Source organism: Heteronotia binoei, chromosome 19 (assembly GCF_032191835.1).
Source record: "Heteronotia binoei isolate CCM8104 ecotype False Entrance Well chromosome 19, APGP_CSIRO_Hbin_v1, whole genome shotgun sequence".
Lineage (NCBI taxonomy): Eukaryota > Metazoa > Chordata > Lepidosauria > Squamata > Gekkonidae > Heteronotia > Heteronotia binoei.
Window position 1 is genome coordinate 24,526,238 of NC_083241.1, and position 24,877 is coordinate 24,551,114.

Below are 24,877 nucleotides of genomic sequence, written 5' to 3' on the forward strand. Positions count from 1 at the left end.
CAAATCAAATGGTCCTGACTTCACCTATGTTACTTTACCATTTTTGGTGTATACAACTACTCTGTCAGTTTACTTCAAAATGTTCCCTATTTCTGTTTCTGTCCCTCTTTAAAAAAAACAAAACAAAACAAACAAACCCATATTTCTCCAGATCTGTATTTCTTAAATTCTTAGAACTCCAGATAAGCATTTGGGTCCTTAATGTGGCATTTATGCTGATGCAAATATTTCATCACAAGGGGAGCAAAAGCATAGCTGATTCAAAAGAAAACAGGTCATGTTTTATGCAAGGGTGTAGCGATTGGGGTGGCAGGAAGCAATTGTTTTCCTGCTGCTTAAGATTACCTCTTGGCTGATGAATTCCAGACAAGGTCTTTGCTTGGATGTAGTGTGGCGCACAGTGCTCTTGTGTACGTTGACTCAGGTACATTCTCGTCACTTCTCTTTGCTTTCTCACATGTAACATTTTAATACATGTATATATTGGTGGTGCTTCTTTCAGGTGGTGTCACTTGGGCCAGCGTCAGCTCCCAGGCTACTCAGAAAAAGCCCTGGATAGAGAGAACGCCATCTTTCATGAGGGGGGGAAGGCAGCTGGAGCATCGTAGTAGTTCACAGGTATCCTTTCATTGAGAAAATCCAAGATGTTGACCCTTATATAAGCTATCCGAGGTGTGGCTTTTTAAAATGCAAAGCTAAGAAGCACACAAAAGCTGGCAAACTAGGGTGGCACATTGGTTTTTGGAGGCTACTAAAGGGCAACACCTTATTGGTAGTGGTAACCATTGTGTGAACACTGTTTGTCTTGTCTGCCTCAGTCACCAGAAAGGGTTGGGCCCTTTCTGTGTTGAGTTCATGTGTTCTTGTGGTTTAATTCTCTGCTAATATACTCAGGATGAAGTAGGATGGTAATGAGGGTGGCTATTAACCCGCCCCAAAAAGCAGGGGAAGAACTGACAGCCATCCTGTCTAGCACAGGAGAGTGCTACTTCATGCCAAACATGTGGGTATTGGTTTGAGGAGCCCACATTTTCATACGAGTGCATCAGACTTAATTCCCTTCCCCCCATTAGAACATAAGTCTGCTGGATCAGACTAATGGTCTGTCTAGTCCAGGGGTGGCTACATAGAATAAACATTAGATGTTTGAGAGCTGCCAGAAATGAACATCAGATGTTTGAGAACTGCAAGGAAGGCTGGCAGGCAGATGGGGGAGGGAGGAAGAGGTGGAAAGAAAGCCACTTTAACTTGAAATGTTGCCAGCTGGGCAGTGGGGGCTTTGAGAGCCACTCAGTACAGTAGAAAGAGCCACATGTGGCTCCTGAGCTGCAGTTTGGTCACCCCAGTCCAACATCCTGCATCATGCTGTGGCCATCTGGTTACTCCAGTGGGTCATCTGCAGAGAACAGAGGTAGAGGTGTTCCCCTGATGTTGCCTCCTGACACTGCAATTTAGAGGTTTACTGCCTACAGTTGAGGAAGTTCCATTTAGTTATGATTGCTGGTAGCCCTGATAGAGGTGTCTGTTGAACCGTCCATTGAATGATTGCTGCGTTCCAGTTAGAGCTTGGAAGTTTCTTCCATCCAGACTCCTGGCAGAGCTCTCCTGGTCCAGTTCTCTAAATTTAGCCTTTCCAGCACAGGCTGTTTTTGTGGAATATATGTCACTTTTTTTCTGTAAGGCTAGACACATAGCGGAAGGCTGATTATATTTGTTGGTTAGTTGAAAGTGCCATCAAGTCACAGCTGATTTATGGTGACCCCATAGGGTGTTCAAGGCAAGAGATGTTCAGAAGTGATTTGCCATTGCATGCCTTTACGTCACAACCCTGGCAGTCCTTGGAGGTCTCCCATCCGAGTACTAGCCAGGGCTGGCCCTGTTTAGCTGCCGAGAACTGACTAGATTGGGCTAGCCTGGGCTATTGAAGTCAGGGCAGGATATTTATATTGACAGTATTAATTTTGAATTTAACTGATGGCATTGTGTTTTTCTAGCTATAACCATAAAACCACCAGTTCTTATAATATGTTTATTCCCCAAACTGTAGCCTGCCTTTCGATGCAGGGGGCATAGCACATCTTCAGAAAGAAGACAGAACGTGCAGAAACCCATAACAGGAAGCCAAGCAAACAGAAAAGACCAAAGTCCTGAGCCTTTATATTTCCAGGTGACCTTTCCCCTCCCTTTTATTAACTTCATTTTATTTTGAATCAAAAAAAGCTGATTCATGTTTTATTGCACCATTGAACTCTGTCTATTTTTAAAAAGAACATTTCCCGCCCAGCAAACAAGAAGAAAGATGAAATTATGCTACCAAGCCAATTAATATTTTATCAAGGAGCAAACATTCAGGGCCACATCTATTGAGACTGTTTATTGTACTTCAGAGGGTTGTATATGAACACAGTCGTAGGGCTGATGTCTGAGACAGGGAGGGGATTGCGGCACAGGCATTCGTTAAGCAGAAAAGCTTTTGCTGCAAGAGTTATTTGGGATTGTGGGAGGAAGATTCTGTGTCCTACACAGGCTCTGGACCACTGAGGTGCAGCCCACCACAGAGTGCTTGAATCCAGAAGGAAAGTGATCACTCCATTGTACATTTGTGCTGGATGTGTGTTTATTTCCATTTAAAGAAATAGAAGCTGTTTATTAGAGTTAGGGAAAACCCCCCCCCCTCCCCCAAGTGGGTAAGGACTGCTAGTAGGATGTAACTGGTACAAATTTAAGTGGTTTACTGCAGCCTCATCTTAGGTCAACCTGGGAAATTTTGGGGCCTGATCTAACAGAAGCTGCCTTATGTCAAACAGTTGTTCTCTAACAGAGAAGTCCAGTTTATATTGGACTAGGTTTAAAGAAAAAATTCATTGAGTTTATTGTGTGATCCAGTTTTATTGCGGCATGTGTTGCAGCGTGTTCAATATAAGTCTTCGTAGCTTTTGTAATTTTCTGTGTTTTGCCTTGCATCTCTCTGGGAAAGGCAGATGACAAATAGGCACATACAAAAGAAAAATAAAATGGGTCCATCTAGCCTGCACATTAATCAGTCTTTTACTGAATCAAACTGTTGGTCCATGAGGGTCAATAGTGTTTTCTTAGACTAGCAGCAGCTCTCCAGGATGTCAGGCAGAGGTCTTTTCCCCTGTAACATGGAGGACATGTCTATGGGTTATTCCCATTGCTCCAATAAATAGGGAGGCAGGAAAACTTTTTGAAACTTCCTCTTGGCACCTTCAGAATGACCCGCCCCTTCAGTGCTGTTCCTGCCTCTGAAAGAAGTAGCAGCAGTTTGTATAGGCTTAACCTCTACCTGTGTTTTTTCTTCCTCAACTTCTTTATTTCTTCAATTCTGTGTGTATTTATTTTTGTCTTCTGACTTAGTTCTTCTTTTCTTCTCCCAGCCTCCGTTTCTTCACTTGTGTCTGCACATCACTTTCCTCTTCTCTCCTCAGGGAGACAGAGGTTCAGCCTTTTTGAGTGCTCCTCCTCTTTTTTCAGCCCTATGGTGGCAGTAGAGCACTCCAGCAGTTTTTCTGCCAACGAGGAGTCGGAGGCACAGGCTGCTGCTGCTGCTGTGGTTGCGGTGGAGTTTTCAGGCAAGGCAGACATGCCTTCATGGCATGATTGTGCCATCTGCTCTGACGAATCAACTGCTGAAGAGTCAGAGATGCATGCTACAGAGCTGCTGTGGGGTTTTCAGGCAGGGCAGACATGCCTTCGGGGCATGATTGTCCCGATGGATTGGCTGCCAGGGCTGCAGCAGAGTGGAGTGGCACCTCTTACTGGAAGATGCTGCTGGCCCTTTGGTGCTCCTGGAAGCTGTGGGCAACCATATTGGAGGTGCAGCGTGTGGAGTTGATAGAAGACATCTTGGCTTTTGGACTGATGGCTGATTTCTGAAGAACAGTAAATGAGGAAATGTCCTCTTTTTGTGCCAGAGTAGGCTTTTAAGCAACAAATACCTTCCCAAAATATTCCTCCTTTTCCCCATTCCAATCTCTCATGGCTCGCCAAAGCAGAAGGGGAAAAAAAAAGCTACTCTCCAACACAAGTTACCCTGAGATCCCTGCACAGTCAGTTTCTTCAGACTCTGATACAGAAGGGCTGGAAGAAGGGGAGTTCATCTGTGATGAAGAGGAGGGAGGTGGTCAGGGTTCCTGAACAGTCCAGCCAGTTTTTTTAAACCAGAGGACTATCACTTGTTGAGTAAGGCCATAGCAGCCCTAGAAATTCACGAGACTCCCTTGGATACAGATGAACCCAAGACATCAAGGAGGTGATTTAAACCCAGGCTCAGAGGGAATTCTGAGAGTTTTTTCCTTCCAGATAAGATTGTAGAGGAGGTATTTTCCTTCCCTAAATATTTTGGATATCAACTCCAGGTGGAATGGGACAAACCAGCTGTCAATAGACAGTTCCCTCATCTTGTTGAGCAATCATATGCCTTGCCTAACTATGCTAATGAGTTGCTGCAGGTGCTTCCAGTAGATGCTCTGGTGGCAGCGCTCCAGTCAACTGGTCTGCTCTCTGAAGACAGTCACAGCAACATCCGTGACATTCTATACAAAAAAGCTGACACGGCCCTAAAAATCATCTACGAGGTCATTACAGTGATGGTGAGAACATCAGCTACAGCATCCATCTCCTGCAGAGCATCAGTTGTTTAGATTCATAGGTTGATTCAGCTCTTGCCAGAGAATAATCGCAGGCTTCTAGAGGGAGCTAATCGAGTCTTCAAGGCAACTTCCTTTACAGCTGACTCTAGTGTGGACATTGTAACCTTAGCATCCAAAGCTTTAGTGTTGGCCACTGTTGCCAGGAGGCCTCTTTGACCAGGCCTGGCCAGCAGACAAGTTTTCTAAGACTCTCATGCTACGGCCACCGCTTATTTGGAAGATTCTGGTGGAAACTTGTGACAGGAAAAAAGATATGCCCAGATCCCTCAGGCATTCCGACAGATGAGGAAATCGTTCCTTTTGTATCCAACACTCCTTGTCATGGTTTCATTCGGATTCCAAAAAGAGTAGCTGGGAGTCTTCTAAGCCACCTTTCAAGAGAGATCCCACTGGATCTAGACTTAACAAGCATGGCTTCACAAGCCCAACCAATTGCAATTTTAAGCCCAAACAAGTTGATTATGCCCGGATTCTGGTGAGGGCCTGTCTGTCTTTCTTCTGACCTGGAAAGCGTTATGGGTGGACACTTGGACCCTAGATGTCATAGAACTGGGCTATACCATAGGTTTTCAGCCTGCCACTAGAACGGTTCATCCAGTCCCCATTTGCTAAGACAGCAATAAGCGGATTTTCCTCAACCAGGCCTTGCAGCATCTGATGGCCATTCAGGTGACAGAACCAGTTCCCCTTCTCGAACGGGGTCAGGAGAACTCCGTCCGTTTTGCTGTGCCCCAAACAAACGGCTACTGGGGAGCTATCCTGGATCTCAGATTCCTCAGATTTCGTGTGAAGTTATTGAGGTCTATATCGAAGACTCTCCAGCCAGGCAACTTCCTGACTTAACAGAAACCTTCCTGCACATTCCTATTCATCTTTCCCGCAGGAAGTTTTCTTCATTTTGTGGTCAACGGCAGATACTTTCTATGTAGGCCCCTTCATTTGGGCTGTTCACAGCTCCCAGGATCCGTTTCCAAGATTCTCACCAACTCTGCGATATACCTGAGGAAGCAGGGGGTTCATGCCCACTCCTGTTTGGATGATCTGCTGGTCAGATCATCCTCTCAAGCCAAGGCCATCCAGGGCACTGAATTTGCTCTTTGTTGTCTACCATGTTTCTAGTAAACTTCTCAGAGAATTCTCTCCAGCCAGTCCAGAGGACTGAACATCTTGGAGCGATCATCAACATGACCTGAAACTCCTTGTTTCTCACAAGGTCCAAGGCCAAGAAGGTGAGAGATACAACTACTCAGGTCATCCTCAACAGCTCAACCCTATTGTCTTCTCTGGCCAAGCTCATGGGTCTTCTTGTATCCTTTTTGGATGCCATCCAGTGGGCACACTTTCAATCCAGACCCTTACAGCAGTTCCTTCATCCATACCAGCTTGCCATAATGGGACGCAGGAAGATGTCCCTCCAGGTACCAGCCATGGTCAAGTACAGACTTCTGTGGTGGACGGACCTGAACAGTCTGCACCAGGGGAATGTTTTTTTTACCTCTCTCCTTGCAAGGAGGTCTTCAGAGGCCAGTCTTCAAAGTTGGGGAGCAGTCCTCACCAAAGTGCCAGCACAGGGTCAATAGTCTCCTCAAGAACAGAGTCTTCCAATCAACATTTCTGGAGTTCAGGGCCATCTGGCTCACCCTGCAACACTTCAAGACCATTCGATCTTTTCAACATATGCTGATCTGGATGGACAACATTAAGGCAGCAGCTTATCTCAACAGCCAGGGAGGGTCGAAGTCTCACCTGCTGTAATGGGAAGCCATGAAGATTCTGTCCTAGATCAAGGTGCTCTTTCCATTGATAAGAGCAGAACACATCAGGGGTGTGAGCAGCACCAGCCTGGCTCGGCAGGGAGGTGATCGTGTCCTTACACCCAGATCTGTTTCAGTTCATCTGCAGTCGACTGGTGTGGGAAGGAATCTCCTGGCTGATCTCTTTGCATCAATACTGAATTACCAACTACCATGATTCTTATGAGGTATTACCATCCAAAGGCAGAAGCAACAGATGCCCTAACCTCTCAGTGCCCTCTGGGTCTACTATTTGCCTTTCCTCCTGTTCCTCTCATTCCCAGGACCATTTGACGGGTATAGAAACAGAAGGCAAAGGTCATCCAGGTTGCCTCCTGTGGGCACGCCCTCCTTGGTTCTCAGTATTGAGGGATCTAACAATCTGCCCTCCTCTTCACCTTTCTGTGACTCTGGATATATTAGCCCAGGGGCCTGTGGCACCCCCATCCGGGTTGGCTGTGTTTGACCATCTGGAAATTGGGCAACGACTTTCCCAATTAGGATATTCTTCTGGACACCCTCCTGTCTTTCAGAAGACAGTTCACTATCTGGTTCGATAATACCACCTGGAAGACATTGGTATGCTGGTGCAAACGAAACAGGGTCTTTCCTTTGTGTCCTACCATGGCATCCATTTGTGCTTTCCTCCCAGATGGTACGAGTTCAGTTTTAAAGTTTTCCATGCTTCACAGGCAAACCACAGCCTTTCCACAATCATTCCTTCCATCGGCGGATATGAATTGACCAGGCACTCTCACGTCTAATTTTTCCTGCAAGGTGTAGCTCTTGAGACTCCTCCTCAGGTTCATTGGTCTTCAACCTGGTGGAGCCACGCAGTACCTTCAGCTCTCACCAAGCCTTCATTTGAGCCTCTCCAGGATGTTGGTCTAAAGTGGGACAAGATGGGGCTTAGAACTGATCCCACTTTCTTACCAAAGTAGGGAGGCAGGAGGAGCTCTGTTTCGCTGGGCATAGGAGATTTATCTTCCCACATTCTGTGTCCAACTATGTGGCATTCGCTGTGGCATTTGTTAGATGTTTGGAGAGCACTCAAGGTGTATATCTTACAATCTGAAGCAATTCAGAAGACGAACTTCATAAACATTTCTCCTCCCAAGGTGGGGATAGGATGTCCGAGGCCTCCATCAGATCAGTTCTTAAATTGTGCATTGTGGAGGCATACAAAGCAGCAGGGCTTCAGGTAACTAAGGGTATCATAGCTCATTCAGAGTGAGCTATGTGCTTCTACTAACACAGCCTTCTTCAGCTGTGCCTCTGTAGAAGTAGTATGCTACTTATACGTTCATTAGGCATTACGAGTTAAATACTATAGCTTCAACCAATGCTGCCTTTGGACAAAGAGTTTTGCAGCACATTGTGACTTCAGCTGATGATGCTGATCCACCCATTGAAAGGACACTGCTCTTGGAGGAGATGTTCTCCACCTCAGAGGAAGAACGACCATTGGTACTTACAGTGACGGATCCTTCTTCTCTGAGGTCAGGAGGACATCTTGGCCCTCCCATCAGCATCCTTGTTAGCGTTTTTTCAATCGTCTCTTGTGCTGCCTACTTCTTCCTTCCTGTTCTATCTGAGTTACTGTTAAAGCTCCTGTTACCAATGGCTTTTCAGTAGTTTTTTCCCCCTTAGGAATAGTCTTTTATTCAGTTCACTGAGGAGGAGCACTCAAAAAAGCTGAACTGTCTTCCTGAGTAGAGAAGAGGAAAGTGATGTACAGACACAAATGAAGAAACGGAGGCTGGGAGAAGAAAATAACTAAGTCAGAAGACGAAAATAAATACACAGAATTGAAGAAATAAAGAAGTTGAGGAAGAAAAAACACAGGTAGAGGCTAAACCTATACAAAGTGCTGCTACTCCCTTCAGAGGCAGGAACAGAACTCATGGTAAGTACCAATGGTCAATCTCATCACCTCCTTTTTCTTTTTGCCATCATGTCATGGCTGATTTATGGTGCCCCCATAGAGTTTTCATAGTGTCACCAACGTCTAACTCTCATCAGCAGACGATGTGGCCAGATTTTTACCAACTGCGATTTCCAGGATGCCCTCAAGGGCAGCCCCAGATAGAGCATATTACAGTAATCTGAATTAGAGATTACCAAGGCACAAGATCAGTGTGACCTGGTCAGCAGAGTCCAAGTGAAAAGAGAACCCCATTTCAGAAATATGTGCGTACCTTTACTCCATATTTAACGGCTTATTCTAATGAGCACCCACTCTCAAGCAACAATTTCATTGTGCAGTTTCGCATTTCCACACTGATGCAATTCCTTTTTTTTTTTTGCCATTAAGTCACAGCTGATTTATGACAATCCTTAAGGATTTTCAGGGCAAGGGACGTTCAGAGGTGGTTTGCTCTTGCCTGCTTCCACCTCATGACAGATCCTAGTATTTCGTGGAGGTCTCCTATCCAAAGTTTAGCCAGGACTGATCATACTTAGCTGGACTACCCTGGTCAGGGAATCACCGGATCCTTTTAAGTGGAGATACTGAGGAATTGGAACTCATGATCTTCTGTCATTACCACTAAGCCGCAGCCCCTCCCCTAGTACCATCTACCTTGGAAGAGGCTCTTCAGGATCTTAGCAGAGTTTTTTCCTTGGCCTTGAGCCATGAAGACACTGCACATTGAACCTGGGAACTTTTGCACACAAGATCCGCTTCACCAATGAGCTGCATCCCGTTTGTTTACCTGCCATTACACAATGCCTCATGGAGATTTTGAGCTGGAAGTCTTGCAGCACAACTTAGCCTTGCTTAAACGTGTTGCGTAATACGTGTGTTCACTTTGGAGGCACACAAATTAAAGTGTCAAAACTCTTCCTATGGATCACATGCTGTTGGTTTTAAGAGTGTCCTCTCCTGTTGGTGGTGTTGTGTTTCTCTCTCTCTAACTGTAGCATCATTTAAGCAACCGTCTCGTAATTAGGCAATTAGGGTTTTTTAATCATTCCAGTTTTACATCTGTTTATTTATACACTTTGTCCAGTTTGTCCTTGCTGCCAGCTAGGGAGGAAGCCTTGTGAAATGTTAGTTTCTGATCATGCACTTTAAAACTTCTCTCGATCTCTGTTTAGGATGATGAAGAATTTCCGGAATTAAATAGTGACAGTGGAAATTCTAAAAGCACGAATATGCAACAGAAACATGCACCAAAAGTGGTAAGTGAAAATACAGCTTGCTGATTTAAACAAAATTCTGATTATTTTCAGGTATAGGTTGTTAAAAGCTTTCTTCAGTAACAGAACTGCAGCTTTGGCTTCATTTTTTAAAAGTTGCTAGTTCTTATGACTGCAAGGATGTGTCTGAAAATAGATAAATGATGCCTGCAGAAATCTCAAAAGCCACATAAGGAACCAAAATAAACTTTGCAGTAGTTGAGATTGGACTATCTTACTGAGCTCTTTCATCAGACCCTTATTTATTTTTTATTTTTTTTTGGGGGGGGGGGGGTTACGCTACTTTCATTCCATCTGGACATCCACCAGAGCCACATAATACTATTCCCTCTTATCTGCAGGCCTTTCCCAACCTCTCCGGATTGCATAAATTATACAGATTTGAAAACTTGGCTGTTCCATGGTGCAATTTTTTTGGTTGGAGAGCCAGTTTGGTGTAGTGGTTAAGTGCACAGACTCTTATCTGGGAGAACTGGGTTTGATTCCCCCCTCTTCCACTTGCAACTGCTGGAATGGCCTTGGGTCAGCCGTAGCTCTCGCAGGAGTTGTCTTTGAAAGGGCAGCTGCTATAAGAGCTCTCTCACCCCTACCCACCTCACAGGGTGTCTGTTGTGGGGAAGGAAGATAAAGGAGATTGTGAGCCACTCTGAGAATCTTTGGAGTGGAGGGCGGGATATAAATCCAATATCTTTTTCTTCTTTAAAAAGTAGGATGTAATACAGCCCTGAAAATAGCCATATCAAAATTTTAAGCTTGGGTTCCTGTAGGTTGCGCAAGAAGCCTACTTAAAAACGTTCATTATTGTCAGTCAACATAATTTGACTCTTCTCTGTTATATGGCCTCAGGTCACTTCCATGGGACAACCCTGACAATGAATGAAAAGAGAATGAAAATGCTCTATCATTGACAGCCTTGCTCAGGTCTTGTGAACGGAAGGCCAGGGCTTGGCTTCCTTTATTGCAGCGGTGGCCAATGGTAGCTCTCCAGATGTTTTTTTGCCTACAACTCCCATCAGCCCCAGCCAGCGTGGCCAATGGCTGGGGCTGATGGGAGTTGTAGGCAAAAAACATCTTGAGAGCTACCGTTGGCCACCCGTGCTTTGAGTCAATCCTTCTCATCTGAGGTCTTCCTCTTTTCTTGTTGCCTTCAGCTTTCCCTAGTACTGTTCTGGGCCTCTTGGTTTATAACATGAGTTGGTTCCCTCACAGAACTGTGTCTCGTTCTGTTGCAAAGCTATTGGGCTGCATTTGCCAAAGCTGATCGTACGTCCACTTTAACTAGGTCTTGTGATGATTGTGTAATAGGATTTAGAATACACAAGGGGCCCTTCTAGATTGGGCTTTGTTGGTGTATTAACGGAAAGGCCCAATGTATGTAACGTACTACAAAGGACCCAAATCTACATTTTGAGAGTTCATTTCAAAGGGGTGAGGATGGAAGTCTGTCCCAAAGGGCAACGTTCAAAAGCCATGCATGTGAAAGTATAAGATGTTCAAAATTTTGCATTCTTTTTATTGCCTCTTCACAGCAGTTTACCAAACCAGATGTAAGCAGCAGTGTAGGTCAGGATTGTTCTTTGTACAGTACAGATGGGGAGAAGGGGCAACTGGCAAGGGACAGATGCTTGCCAAAGACAATTAAATAACATCACAATCTGGGTGAGATTGGAACCAAGTGTTCGCAAGGGTAATAGCAGCCATCTCACTCAAGCATTGTGTAAGTTAAAATCAAAATTGCTATACAAATATAAGGGCTCTGATGTCAGAGGTTATGTATGAAATCTCCTTTCCCCACCTCCCGCCAAAGAGCAGTTCACTCCCGGAAGCACCCAACAGTTTAGAGCCAGTTTGGTGTAGTGGTTAAGTGCACGGACTCTTATCTGGGAGAACCGGGTTTGATTCCCCTCTCCTCCACATGCACCTGCTAGCATGGCCTTGGGTCAGCCATGGCTCTGGCAGAGGTTGTCCTTGAAAGGGCAGCTGCTGTGAGAGCCCTCTCCAGCCCCACCCACCTCACGGGGTGTCTGTTGGGGGGGGGGAGGAAGGTAAAGGAGATTGTGAGCTGCTCTGAGACTCTTTGGAGTGGAGGGCGGGATATAAATCCAATATCTTCATCTTCTTCTTCTTATTCTTTAGTGTATGGCAGCTGCCAGGACTTCTTTTGTAGAAAAAGCCCATTTGCATATTAGGCCACACCCCTTGATGCCAAGCTAGTCGGAACTGTGCTCCTGCACGTTCCTGCTCAAAAAAAGCCCTGGCAGCTGCTGTGCAAATAAATAGAATGCCTTTGCTGTGTTGGTGCAAGTCTTAACATCAGAAGTTTCCAGAACAGAGGTTGTTTCACACACAGGCTCCAGGCAGAGGCACTTTGCAGAGGTATTGCCTCATGGAATTGCCTTTCCTTCTCATGAGGAGTGTTGTATTGTAATGGTTAAGAGAGCAGGATGCAAGTGCTTGGTTCAAATCTCACCCAGATCATGAAGTTACTTAATAGTCTTTGGCAAACATCTGTCCCTTTCTGGTTACACCTCTTCCCCATCTATATTATACAAAGAATATTGCTGACCTACACTGCAGGGCTGTCAAAAGGCTTACTGGTGTGTATAAAGTGCTTTCGCCATCTGCTGTGAGCACTTGTGCAATTGTTCACTTCTGCACACCACAGTGTATTGTTGGAACTCTCTGTCTGGGGCAGTGATGCTCTGTATTCTTGGTGCTTGTGGGGGGCACAGTAGGAGAGCTTCTAGTGTCCTGGCCCCACTGATGGACCTCCTGATGGCACCTGGTTCTTTTTGGCCACTCTGTGTACAGAGTGTTGGACTGGGTGGGCCATTGGCTTGATCCAACATGGCTTCTCGTATGTTCTTATGTTCACTTGTGGGAAATGAGATTGAATTGTGGGAAGCCATGTTTCTGCTTTCTGTTGTAACAACACGTTTTTAATTGTGCAATTGTTCTTGTTAATCCTAGTTGGATGACTTGCCTGAGAATTCCCCAATCAACATCGTACAGACTCCAATTCCAATCACTACCTCCGTTCCAAAGCGAGCAAAAAGTCAAAAGAAGAAAGCTCTGGCTGCAGCGTTGGCCACAGCTCAGGAGTATTCAGAAATCAGCATGGAGCAGAGGAAACTGCAGGTCTGTTAGTTTCAGTGTCATCCTCTAAGTGTTTAAATCCAGCATGGCCAGCTGGCATCCCAAACAAGCCCCTGAAGCAGTTTACAGTCCCCCCCCCCCCCCCCCGCCAACTACATTACTACATTTTAATCTCAGGGTGGTGATTTCTTGAAAACAAAATTCTAGTTTCACCTGTAGAGAACAAAAATATGTGCGAGTTTAAAATCAAAAGAAAACAGAAATGGTCCCCATTTTACTGTTTCAGGGTTGGATCCAGACCAAATTTTCCAGCAATGAAATGAGTTTTTCTGCAAAAAGCCTCCCCCCCTTCCCACTTCAGCCCACTGATCTCCATGGACTGCTGCTTTTCATGGACACATGAAAAGAGGAATTGGTAGAAACTGCCTGCCAGTTCAGTCTGGATTTAGCCCACAGACTCTTTAGATTTTGAAGTAAGTGCCCTGCCTCTACCTGAGCCCATAGCCATTAAGACCTTCATTGCTAGAAGACACAAAAACTGGGCTCTTTTTGGGCAGGAACGCAGTTCTAGCTGGCTTGGCAGCTGGGGATGTGGCCTAATATGCAAATGAGTCCCTGCTGGGCTTTTTCTACAAAAATAGACCTGCATGAAACAATGGTGATGTCAGGGAGTGTTTCCTATTATGCAAATGAGTTCCTGCTAGGCTTTTTCTGGTAGAAAAAGCCTAGCCTTACAGCAGGTATAGTGTAGTGCCAACACAGTGTAATGGTTAAAGTGATGGGCTAGGAAATGGGAGGCACCAGTTCAGTTCCCTGTTGTGCTGTGGAAGCTTGTCTGGATGGCCTTTGAGCCAGTTGTGCCCACTTGGCCTGGTCTACCTCACCTGGCTACTGGAAGGATAAAATGGAGAAGGGAGAACCACGTATACCATCCTGAGCTCCTTGGAAGGAAGCGGGGAGGTGGTTGCACCAGGCAGGCCATATTATTGCAGCCAGATCATCCCCGAGGAAGGTGGTTTGGGTGCCAACATATACTTCCACCTCTTGGGCTGCTTATCAGGGAAGTGGAGTGTTGTCAGATTATAGAAGTTGCCTATGTGCTCGGTTTCAGATTTCTGCATTCCTAGTCCTATTACATCGCCCATGGTTTTATTCAGTTGCTTGTATTGACTTCCACTGTGAAATCCGCCTTGAGTCTCAATGAGCAAGGGGGGACTGTAAATAAGGTTAATCTCCCATCAGCTAGGTATACCTGCTAGAAAGTATCTCTCCATTTGCTAGAGGCCAACATTGTCATTTTTATTGTAGGAAGCTGTTTCTAAGGCAGCTGGGAAAAAGAGTAAAACGCCTGTACAGTTAGACTTGGGCGACATGCTGGCGGCCCTCGAGAAACAGCAGCAAGCCATGAAGGCTCGCCAGATCACCAATACCAGGCCCCTCTCGTATACAGGTGGGTGTTTTTTTACAAATTTGGCTGTTTTCCGCTTAAACTGGAATGATTAAAGGGTTGGAACACTTTCCCTATGAAGAAAGGTTAAAACGCTTGGGGCTCTTTAGCTTGGAGAAACGTCGACTGTAGGGTGACATGATAGAGGTTTACAAGATTATGCATGGGATAGAGAAGGTAGAGAAAGAAGTACTTTTCTCCCTTTCTCACAATACGAGAACTTGTGGACATTCAATGAAATTGCTGAGCAGTCAGGTTAGAACAGATAAAAGGAAGTACTTTTTCACCCAAAGGGTGATTAACACGTGGAATTAACTGCCACAGGAGGTGGTGGCGGCTAGAAGCATAGACGGCTTCAAGAGGGGATTGGATAAACATATGGAGCTGTTAGCCACAACATATTGGTGGAACTCTCTGTCTGGGGCAAGTGATGTTCTATTTTCTTGGGAGGGGCAACAGGGTGAGGGCTTCTGGTGTCCTAGCCCTGCTGATGGACCTCCTGATGTCATCTGGGGTTTTTTTGGCCACTGTGTGACAGTGTTGGACTGGATGGGCCATTGCCTGATCCAACATGGCTTCTTTTAAGTTCTTGTGTTCTTAAAGAGGACATTAAAAGCTTAAAGTACTCTTTATGGCTTATCAGTATATCAGTGAACATGGCTTTTACGCAACACAGCCTTGCGATCCGGCATGATCACTACAGTGCTATCCTAAGCAGAGTTGCACCCTTCTAAGTTTCCTGACTGCGATCGAGTGAAACGCTGCCGAGGATTATACTGCAGAGCTTGCATCTCTTCCCTCCACTTCCAGTGCTACTGCATAGAGTCTGAAGCATTTGGCAGCACAGACATCCGTGCAGGAAGGAGAAGCTGGACAATTGTGGCAAGTGCCCACAGCCAGAGAGTGTCTGCTGTGTGTGTGAAATGAGGTTCACATTTCAGCGGTCTGGTTCAAAAACGCTTGGGGTGGCAGAAATGTATTCTGCCCCCCAGAATGCAGTTTTGAGAAGCCAGGCCTCTGGTCCCATGTCAGTAACAGAGCAATTTGCTGATGGCACACTAATTCTTCATTTTAAATGATGTGTTTAAAATTTCCAAAAGCTGAATAACAAGCACTGCAATGTATTGCCCTTGTTAAACAGGGAAGGTGTGCTCTATGTGGGAGAGAAGATGATGATGATGATGATATTGGATTTATATCCTGCCCTCCACTCTGAAGAGTCTCAGAGCGGCTCACAATCTCCTTTACCTTCATCCCCCACAACAGACACCCTGTGAGGTGGGTGGGGCTGGAGAGGGCTCTCACAGCAGCTGCCCTTTCAAGGACAACCTCTCAGAGCTATGGCTGACCCAAGGCCATGCTAGCAGGTGCAAGTGGAGGAGTGGGGAATCAAAACCGGTTCTCTCAGATAAGAGTCCACACACTTAACCACCACACCAAACTGGGTCCTCCTGTATGTCTGTCAGTAGTGTAGTGTGAAGAGAACGGCCTGATTTTAATTAAATATACATGCTGGAAGCTTTCCTTATATATGGATTTAAATGTGTCTGCTTTGACAGAGACAAACTTCTCAAGAACTTGAGCCTTTTGAATGAGGTGTAATGTAACTAATAGAATGCAAATAACACATTCATGTTGAGATATAGATCTTACAGGGATCCAAAGTGTCCTTTAATTATTCCCAAATACTGAGGCCTACTCACAAGTTGTTGTTTTTTTAAAGCAGCAGGACTCCTGTACCATACTCTGAGCAACTTCAAAAACTGAAAAGGCTTTTAAAAGGAGCTGATTCCATGACACAATTCGTTAGCAGCCCGTACTGCATACTTGCCTGCTGTAGTCTCTTTGATGTTGTTATACATAGAATGTTTCCATTCCAAAATGAAACAAGTGTGTGTGTGTGTGTGTTCTCCTGCAGTAGCGAGCTAAGCACAATCTGGAAGTGAGGTCATTCCATGTTGTAACTTCCTGTCATTGTTGTTTATCCTTTATTCCCAAGGAAGGAAAGTGCTTTTGTCATGAGAACTGATCAGTGGAAAAACCTGAGCATGTGTCTGTTTTCCTTCAGTCGTATCTTTTATTTCATTTGATTTTGTTTTGTCTACTTTTAGTTGGCAGTCCGGCTCCTTTTCATGCCAAAGAACCTGCTAATCGAAAGTCTTTAGGTAAAGGACAGCCCTCGCCCTCAGTGAGTTGTCTCAATCCATTGGATTCCACTGCCCCCAAAATAAAACGAGGGAAGGAGAGAGAGCTTTCAAAACTGAAGCGTCCCACAGCACTGAAAAAGGTGAGAACTCCTTTTAGGGAAAGCTTGAGATAGTGCACAAGTTCAGCACAGTTGGGCCCTCGAGGGTTGAGTAGGGGCATGTTTTGCCCATGTGCTACGTTTCTCCTCTGCTCGAATCAAGCTGATTATAATGAGTATTATACCCTTTGTGTCTCTTACAAGCATTCTTTACATCTTCCCTCCCACCTTCTGACTGGGATATGAAGGCTCGGATCTGAAATCTTACTTGTATCTGATGAAGGGAGTTTATTCCCCCCTCCCCCCCCCAAAAAAAATCTTCTTGCTCTGTAAAGTGCTTCTGGACTCGAATCTGACTGTGGACCAACATGGCTACCCTACGAAACTATTTAGATAGGCTGCCTCTCTGACAAGCCGGTTTATCTTTTAAAAGAGTTTTTAGCAATCCTTTGTAGGTAGAACTAGACAGATGCACGATTCCAATTCCTGGTATCTAGAAGAACCTTTGGGATGGCTTGATCTGATGGCTTTTTGCTGATGAACCTGAAAATTTTCACCCTCTTCTCTGTGGTTTTTTTTTTAACATTTTAACATTTTTGTCTCTCGGATACTTGGTCCTTAATATATTAATTACAAATGTGTTTTGCGCCTTTCTGTATGTTTAAGCATTCTTTACATAGTTTGGAGAAATTTCATGACTTTAAATACCTTCTGGCTATATTGTTGACTTAATTTTAAATTTGGCGATAATTTGCACACTTTCTCCCCTTCTTAAAAAAATTTTTGGTGTCCTTTTTGTCAGTTTTTTTAAAAAGCCATCAATATGTATAGTTTATATCTTGCTCTTACATGGGGTCTTACATCCACATGTCTTGTTTCAGCAGTGCTGTAGCAAACAGATGTCCCTGTTCCATCAGCGTTTCTTTTAAAAATACACAATAAAACTGGTTGCTCTTTTAAGGGCTTATACTATGAACAGAGAATGAAACCTGGAATATTTTTCCTATGAAGAGAGAGGTATTTTGTTACAGGAGTCAGTTATTATTTATAACTTCCTAACTGATGGAAAGCTTTGTTTTCATTGTCCTTTGAAGATTATCTTGAAAGAGAGAGAAGAAAAGAAAGGACGCTTATCTGTTGATCAGAGCCTCCCAGGTGCTGATGAAGAACAAGAGGTACCTTTGGACCTGACTGCCAACCAGTCAGAAGATCTAGCATCTCAAGAAGGTCAGAACGAGAAAGAGGAGCCTGAAATGTGTACAAGAGCCAGTGTGGTGTAGTGGTTAAAAGTGTCCAACTAATATCTGGGAGACCCAAGTGCGAATCCCCATTTGTGCCATGGAAGCTTGTTGGTGACCTTGGGCCAGTCACATGCTCTTGGCCTAATCTCTCACAGGTCGTTGAGGATAAAATGGAGGCAAGAAGAATTATGTGAGCTGTTTTGGTTCCCCACTGGGAGGAAGCGGCAGTGTATAAATGAATTAAATATGCCTGGAGTCAAAATATGCTGGAGGGGCATAAGTGTTGCATGCTTTTTTCCCTCTGTTCCTCTATTTGTTTATGAATATCGATCTGAACTGGTTTTGCTCTCGTGTTTTTTAGACCTATGAGGCTTGTACCTCGTTTTCATCCTGACTTGCAAATGAACCAGAAATTGTCTCCATTTCAAAAAACTTCCATTTGGTTCCTGGGGTTTGGAGGAAACAGGATTTTATTTTATTGTCCTTTAGCCCTGTCTAATAAATATGCTCATCCCTGAATCATACTTAATGGCTTTTAATAGGATATGACCATCAATTCATCAAGGATATGACCATCATTGACTGTTGGCAGCAAGGGCTAGTGGCTCCTCAGTGTTTAGAAACAGCCACCTTCTGCAGAGCAGGATTAACAATTAGGCCGAGTAGGCAGTAACCTATAGGCCCCCATGCCTTTAGGAGCATCAGGCCAGCTTTCCCCCTGCTTGCAGCCCTCCCAGCCTGTACACGCAGCCAGCAACTAAGCTGTTCTTTCCCCCACTTGCCTGGTGCGGCTGTTTCTGTTTTCACCAAGTTTGCCTCTCTGCCTGTCCCCAGCAGCTTAGTAAAAGGGGCTTTTAAGAAGGTGCCTGCAGGCTGCGGTGGGGGCCATGGGGTGGGTGCTCAGACTCTGAGATAATTTGTGACAGAGCCCCCCAAGATTTCGACTGCCTAGGGGCCTCCACAGGGTTTAATCCAGCACTGACCTGCCTACCAGTGCTGAGGTAGGGGGCGGGCAACAGCAACGGGATCCCCTGGGAACCACAGGCCAGCCCATCCTGTGCTTTTTGGGAATAGCTTCTCTTTTTTTTTAGGGGAAGAGGGAGTTATGGCAGTTGTGGGTGGGGGGGAGAGACATCAAAGCCTTGTTCACATGATTAACCACTATATGGTCCTCTGGATCCCAGCTGTGTGTTTAAAGATCATTTTGAAGGCTGAAGCTAGTTGTTAATGTAGTTCAACTTGCAGAATGTTGGCAGGTGTCAATACTTACCAAAAACAAAAGGTGCCCTGCTGGTTCAAGCCCGTGGTCTGTGTAGTCCAGCATTCTGTTTCATAATTAGGGCAGCCAGTTTCCCGTGAAGGCCAACAAATCAGGAATAGAGGCCATAACCTTCCTCTGGTAGCTTGCAGAACTGGTATTCAGAAGCTGGTTGCCTTGGGATGTGGAGGTTCCCTGTTGACGTTATGGCTAAGGGATGGACGACTTCTCTATCAGTCTGTCTTAATCCCTTTTAATCTCCACCTCCTCAAATCTCAGGAATGGCAAAGAGCTGGATCTGTCTACTCCTAGGGTTGAATAATTACTGTAGTTGTCAAGGGAATGAGGAATAGAGATGCTTTGGGAAAATTAATGAATTAAAAAAAGAAGCTGCTCTAAACACAGGTTTTAGTCTTTCAGACAGGCTGCATAGATGGTGGGAATCCTTTTAAGAAAACTGGACTTTGTTAACTGTATGGAATGCTCTGTGTGTGATAGGGTTGCCAACTGCCTGGAGAGAAACTGACCTTGCCCTCTTTGGGATTTGATTTGTCAGCTGATATTGTTTACTTTCCTGCCACGAAAAGCTTTAGCTTTGTATTTGTCTCTGTTAAAAAGAGCAGTTTTCTCCAGGTCTGCTAACCAGTTTTGGTGTTTGTGTAAAATTGCAAAAAGGGAAAATACCCAGCGATGTTCCAGTGACCTGGAAAGTGTGTTTCTGTATTGCAGCAGCTCTATGTGATGTTCTCCCCTCTATTGCAGAAACCGGCCTGAGTATGCCCAGTGATGCCTCGCTCTCTCCAGCAAGCCAGAACTCTCCCTATTGCATGACTCCAGTTTCCCAAGGATCACCAGCCAGTTCAGGGATAGGGAGTCCAATGGCATCTTCAACCATAACCAAAATTCACAGCAAGAGATTCAGAGAGTAAGAATGTCTTTCAGTTTTTGTAAATGCATATACTTTGCAAAAGCTGGTTCTGCAAAATGTTTTTAGCCAGGTTTAATTGCACCAAATAAATGAAGTTTGGGCCATCCATGATAATGGGGAGGGGTTATACACACCCCGTGCTACCTGTCGACTCTGGCAGTGCTGAGCATCGCATGCCACAGATGGGAGAGCAGGTGTATTTTTATTCGGATCCCTGCAGAATAAATATATCCCTTCCCTCCATCACGGTGTGCCTCATTTATATCACAAGGCTTGTTGTAGAGATTAATTAGATGAAAGAATCACCAATGGAGGAAGGTTGGGAGGGGGGAAGAATGTGATACAGTAATATTTCCTTTATAACAGTTATATCACTGTACTGCATGTTACAAGAGGGCACGAATGAGGACACTAGCCAGTCTGACCTAAGGGGAAACTTGCTTTCTGCTGTGGTGTATCTTCCTCTCGTGAATTTTGTGTGCATGTGCTTAAAAAATTCTAGAATGTGTTACTTTATTCCAGGGATTCCAGCCTGATTCTAACACAACATCGTGCAAACATCTGATGTTCTCATCCTTTTTTTCTTTTGTGGAGGTGGGAGGGAGGAATTGGCGTTAATGATTTTTTTTCTCTAAGAGGTACTGAGCAGTTGCTTCCCAGTTACACCAGCAGAATTCCACTTTAGTGGCTCGTTAATACACCATCAATTATAGTGGCCATTTAGTACGCTTAAAGCATTTTATTTTGAGCTTTTTGTTCTCTTACAGAGGAAGGGTGCCAAAGTATCTTCAGAATATTAATTCCTCCCCCCCCCCCCCCCAGAAAAACTCCAGAACAAAAGTTAGAGCAGTGAGCTTGCTGCAGCGGCTTTACTGTGTGCTTCTTCCAAACGGACAGGTACTGTAATCAAGTCCTAAGTAAAGAAATAGATGAGTGTGTGACTCTCCTGTTGCAAGAGCTCGTCAGCTTCCAAGAACACATTTACCAAAAGGACCCCATGAGAGCGAAGGCGAAGAGGAGACTTGTGATGGGTCTGCGAGAGGTGACCAAGCATATGAAGCTCAACAAGATCAAGTGTGTCATAATTTCTCCCAACTGTGAGAAAATCCAATCAAAAGGTATGAAGGTTGCAGCGGGACCCCTTTTCCCTGTGTGCCCTGATGAGGTTTCACATCTACTTGTTAGCAAGCTTGATTCTGTTAATGTATGAAGCACCAAATAGCATGCCAAGGACACGTGCAGAATGCTGTGAGAACCTTGATCTGATGATAAAACAAATTGGTTCGCTTATCATTTTAAAAAATTCAGTCCTTCCCTGATTGTTTGAGGTGTAGTCCATTTTTGAAATCACAAAATAACTCAGCCCCCTCCCACCCAAGCAAAGGCTTACTATTAAACATCTACTGCAGCTAATAATCCAAAAGACAACTTAATGCGGCGGGTACCCTCCACTTCCATAAAACAACTGGCCTACCCAAAAGCTTCTTGAAACAAAATAGTCTTACAAACCCTCATAATGCAGAAGGGAAGGGAATTTCCTCACCTCTCAGTAAAGCGTTCTAGAGAGAGGAAGCTACCAGGGAAAGTTAAAGTAACTGTTAAAACCAGCAGAGTATTTAAAAAAAAACAAATCCTGTTCCTGTGCTAACTGGATGTTTAGGTGGTATGTTTTGAGTTCTGGATTGTGATGATGTTTTATATGGGGGATACCTCCTAGGGCCATTTTAACCCGTATCAAGAAATCTGGGTTTGTCACAGAGTTACCCTTGATATAGGCCTGGATCTGATCCCAGCTTCCTAATAACATGGATTTTTAAGATACACAAGTTTTTAGGTGTATACATTTTTTTAAAAAAGGGTGGTTATCTTAAAAAACATAATCTGTGAAGAGCTTCCTAGTTAGTCCTATATCGTGTGGACTACATATGCACAGTTTCTGTTCTGTTATGTGAGAAATGATTAGCTTGACTTGTGTAATTTGAGGGGAGATTTAAAATTTAGCAAACTTCAGTGAACTGTGAGGGTTTCAAACTTAGACTCCTTTCTCTTTTTCTTTTTGGCATGCATGCAGGTGGACTGGATGAGGCCCTGTATAATGTAATCGCTATGGCTCGGGAGCAGGAAATCCCTTTTGTCTTTGCTCTTGGGCGTAAAGCTCTTGGGCGCTGTGTGAACAAGCTGGTTCCAGTGAGCGTGGTGGGAATCTTCAATTACTCCGGTGCTGAGGTAAGAGCACCCCATCCCATGTTAACTATTTTTGGTCTTTCAGAGTCTCAGTGCCGCTTTTGATTGTGTCTGAGGACACATCCTCATCTGCTTATTCGTTTCAAAAATTTCTGCCCCACCAAAGTTCCCCAAAAGGGGCCCAGAACCGCTTACACGTTTAAAAGCAGTCAACACGGATAGCAACAGGATAAACACTCCAGGCAAAATAACAAATGGCTCATCTTACTTAACCCGTTTCAACAACAACAATTTATTATGGTCAATTGACCAGCATAATATACAAGATCTCATAGTCACAGACCATAATTTCTGACTACATAAAAGCATTCTCATATTCAAATTCCACCAATTTTAAACCTTAAAAATGGCATTATTAACCATCTCTACTTTGTTAAGAAACTTCTGCTTATTTATGGCTAAAAAACAATATTTTGCTACTGCCTGAGTTACAGGCTTCTTAGTATCTTCCAATAAGTATTTAATATCACTACATCTGCAAATTTCAGATAATTATCCAGAGGTTTAAATTTAAAGAGTAGTGGAAATATTACCTGATGTGTGTCTCTGGAATAGCGCTCACAATGTAAAAAATGTGAGTGACAATTTCAACTTCCTATTCTGAGCATATACAGCATCTTTGGTGGATAGGTCAGCGAAGAAACCTTCCTCGCAATACATTGGAAGGGAGGACATCAAAACGTGCCCTGGAAAAGGCCCATCTATACTTTTCATAAGTGATGTTAGCTAAATATGTGGCGGCAGCAAATCCAGACCAAGATTTTAACTTAACCCCTTTCAAAAATTTAACATACGCTTCTCCCACCCACCCGCCACAATCTTTGCATTGCACTGCAGCAAATATTCTTTTGAAGTATAAGATTATATTTTTTTAATTTAAAAAAACCCAGCCCCTAAAAGAGATTCAATATTTGACATTTACTGCTCTAGTTAATAAGCCCAAACAGAATTGCTTCCACAAAACAGCTGACATCCATGAAGGCTGCTCAGAACAAAACAATCTAAACTCCTTTCCTGAGCTCATGGAAGGAAGTGGCTTGTGTGTTTATGTGACATGGCAGAACTTCACTAGAAAACATCAAAGCCTGTCAGACACCCAATGAACAAGGGCCAGGAGCTTACGGGAAGGTTCCTGCTCTCGGGGTCAGCCACACAAAAAATCCAAAAGCACAAAATGAGGCTTTTTACATCTATTTTGCAAGGAGAGAATGAGTTTGCAGAAGCTACTAGCTAATAACAAAACACCAAAATTGCTGCCTGTCCTTAGCACCTGAATATCCACATCCAATATTCAAAGGCTATATTTTGTTGTTCTAATAATGGATTAGACTATGAGATGACTTGGCACTCATGGAAAGTGCCCTCTATGTGTGAGGAAAGGGCTTTTACACTTGAACAAAAAAGTGAAATTCTGTTGAGTCATGTTTTTCAGATAAGCAAAATTACCATAGAATGTTGTCTGTCACACTGGGGTGTCAAACTTATTTGTTATGAGGGCCAGATCTGACTTAAATGGGACTTTGTCGGGCCAGGCCGTGTGTGTCATAAGAACACAAGAGAAGCCATGTTGGATCAGGCCAATGGCCCATCCAATCCAACACTCTGTGTCACACAGTGGCCAAAATATATATACACACACACACTGTGGCTAATAGCCACTGATGGATCTCTGCTCATGAAATGTAATATCAGGCAGGGGAGATAATAAACTTTATTAATGATGCAGACAAACCTAATTAAAGATATTATAACAGCTATTACATTGGGGCCCTACATTAGGAGGGATGTGTGTTAAAAAATTAATATTTCTCTGCAAAACTGGAGCTCCTTGAGTTTGTTGAACTCTATATTTTAATAAAGTGGGGTTGATCCCCCCTCCCTTAAAATATAAACTATACATACAAATGGACTGAGCCTAGGACCCGGGGGGCACTTGGCAACTAGAACATCTACAATATGACTAGAAGGAGGCCAGTTCCAGGCGTTGGCTGCGGACAGCTGTATTCATGACTCTGATAAACGCCAAGTAGTTTTAAATACTTCCAAGATATTTTAAGCTGCTTTTTTAGCCCTTCTGTGTTTTACTTGATGATTTCAAGGACTTGTCATTCTTACTATTTTTAAGTACCGACAAGGAGTTGATTGTTTGCAGCCCAATCACGGCTATCACCTGGCCAGGCACAGCCAACTAATTTACAATTGGCCTTGAAGACTGGGAGTCTGTTTTTGTTGTTAGTAACTTTCTATGTGGAGCTTTTTCCCATACAGAAAATGTTGGGGACCTCTCCAAGTTGTAAAAGGTTACTCTGCTTCTGCTGCTCTTTCCTCTTGGAAAAGGAGTTTTAGAGCAAAGAATATTTTTTGCTATTAATTCCATTGAAGCTCCATACTGGGAGGAGAAATGTGTCAAAACTAATATTTATCTGAAAAACTGGAGTACCTTAAGTTTGCAGAACTCTGTTTTTTAACCTCTGCGACTCTCTCACATGATAAGAATATAAGAGAAGCCATGTTAGATCAGGCCAATGGCCCATCCAGTCCAACACTCTGTGTCACACAGTGGCCAAATAAAATTATATATATATATAATGTATACACACACATACTGTGGCTAATAGCCACTGATGGACCTCTGCTCCATATTTTTATCTAACCCCCTCTTGAAGGTGGCTATGCTTGTGGCCGCCACCACCTCCTGTGGCAGTGAATTCCACATGTTAATCACCCTTTGGGTGAAGAATTACTTCCTTT

General features: G+C 44.1%; 1 protein-coding gene across 2 annotated transcripts in view; it reads left to right on the forward strand.

The window, feature by feature from the left end:
• The window catches only part of SECISBP2L (SECIS binding protein 2 like), a 55,924-nt gene that overhangs the window by 25,514 nt on the left and 5,533 nt on the right, over positions 1-24,877 (forward strand). For both annotated transcript variants that reach the window (XM_060259847.1, XM_060259848.1), the window contains exons 7-16: positions 503-618; positions 2,048-2,167; positions 9,566-9,649; positions 12,638-12,805; positions 14,072-14,213; positions 16,322-16,497; positions 17,550-17,682; positions 19,717-19,879; positions 20,780-21,000; positions 21,954-22,108. In XM_060259847.1, the coding sequence (XP_060115830.1) occupies positions 503-618; positions 2,048-2,167; positions 9,566-9,649; positions 12,638-12,805; positions 14,072-14,213; positions 16,322-16,497; positions 17,550-17,682; positions 19,717-19,879; positions 20,780-21,000; positions 21,954-22,108 (1,478 nt within the window). The remainder of the gene's footprint in view (positions 1-502; positions 619-2,047; positions 2,168-9,565; positions 9,650-12,637; positions 12,806-14,071; positions 14,214-16,321; positions 16,498-17,549; positions 17,683-19,716; positions 19,880-20,779; positions 21,001-21,953; positions 22,109-24,877) is intronic.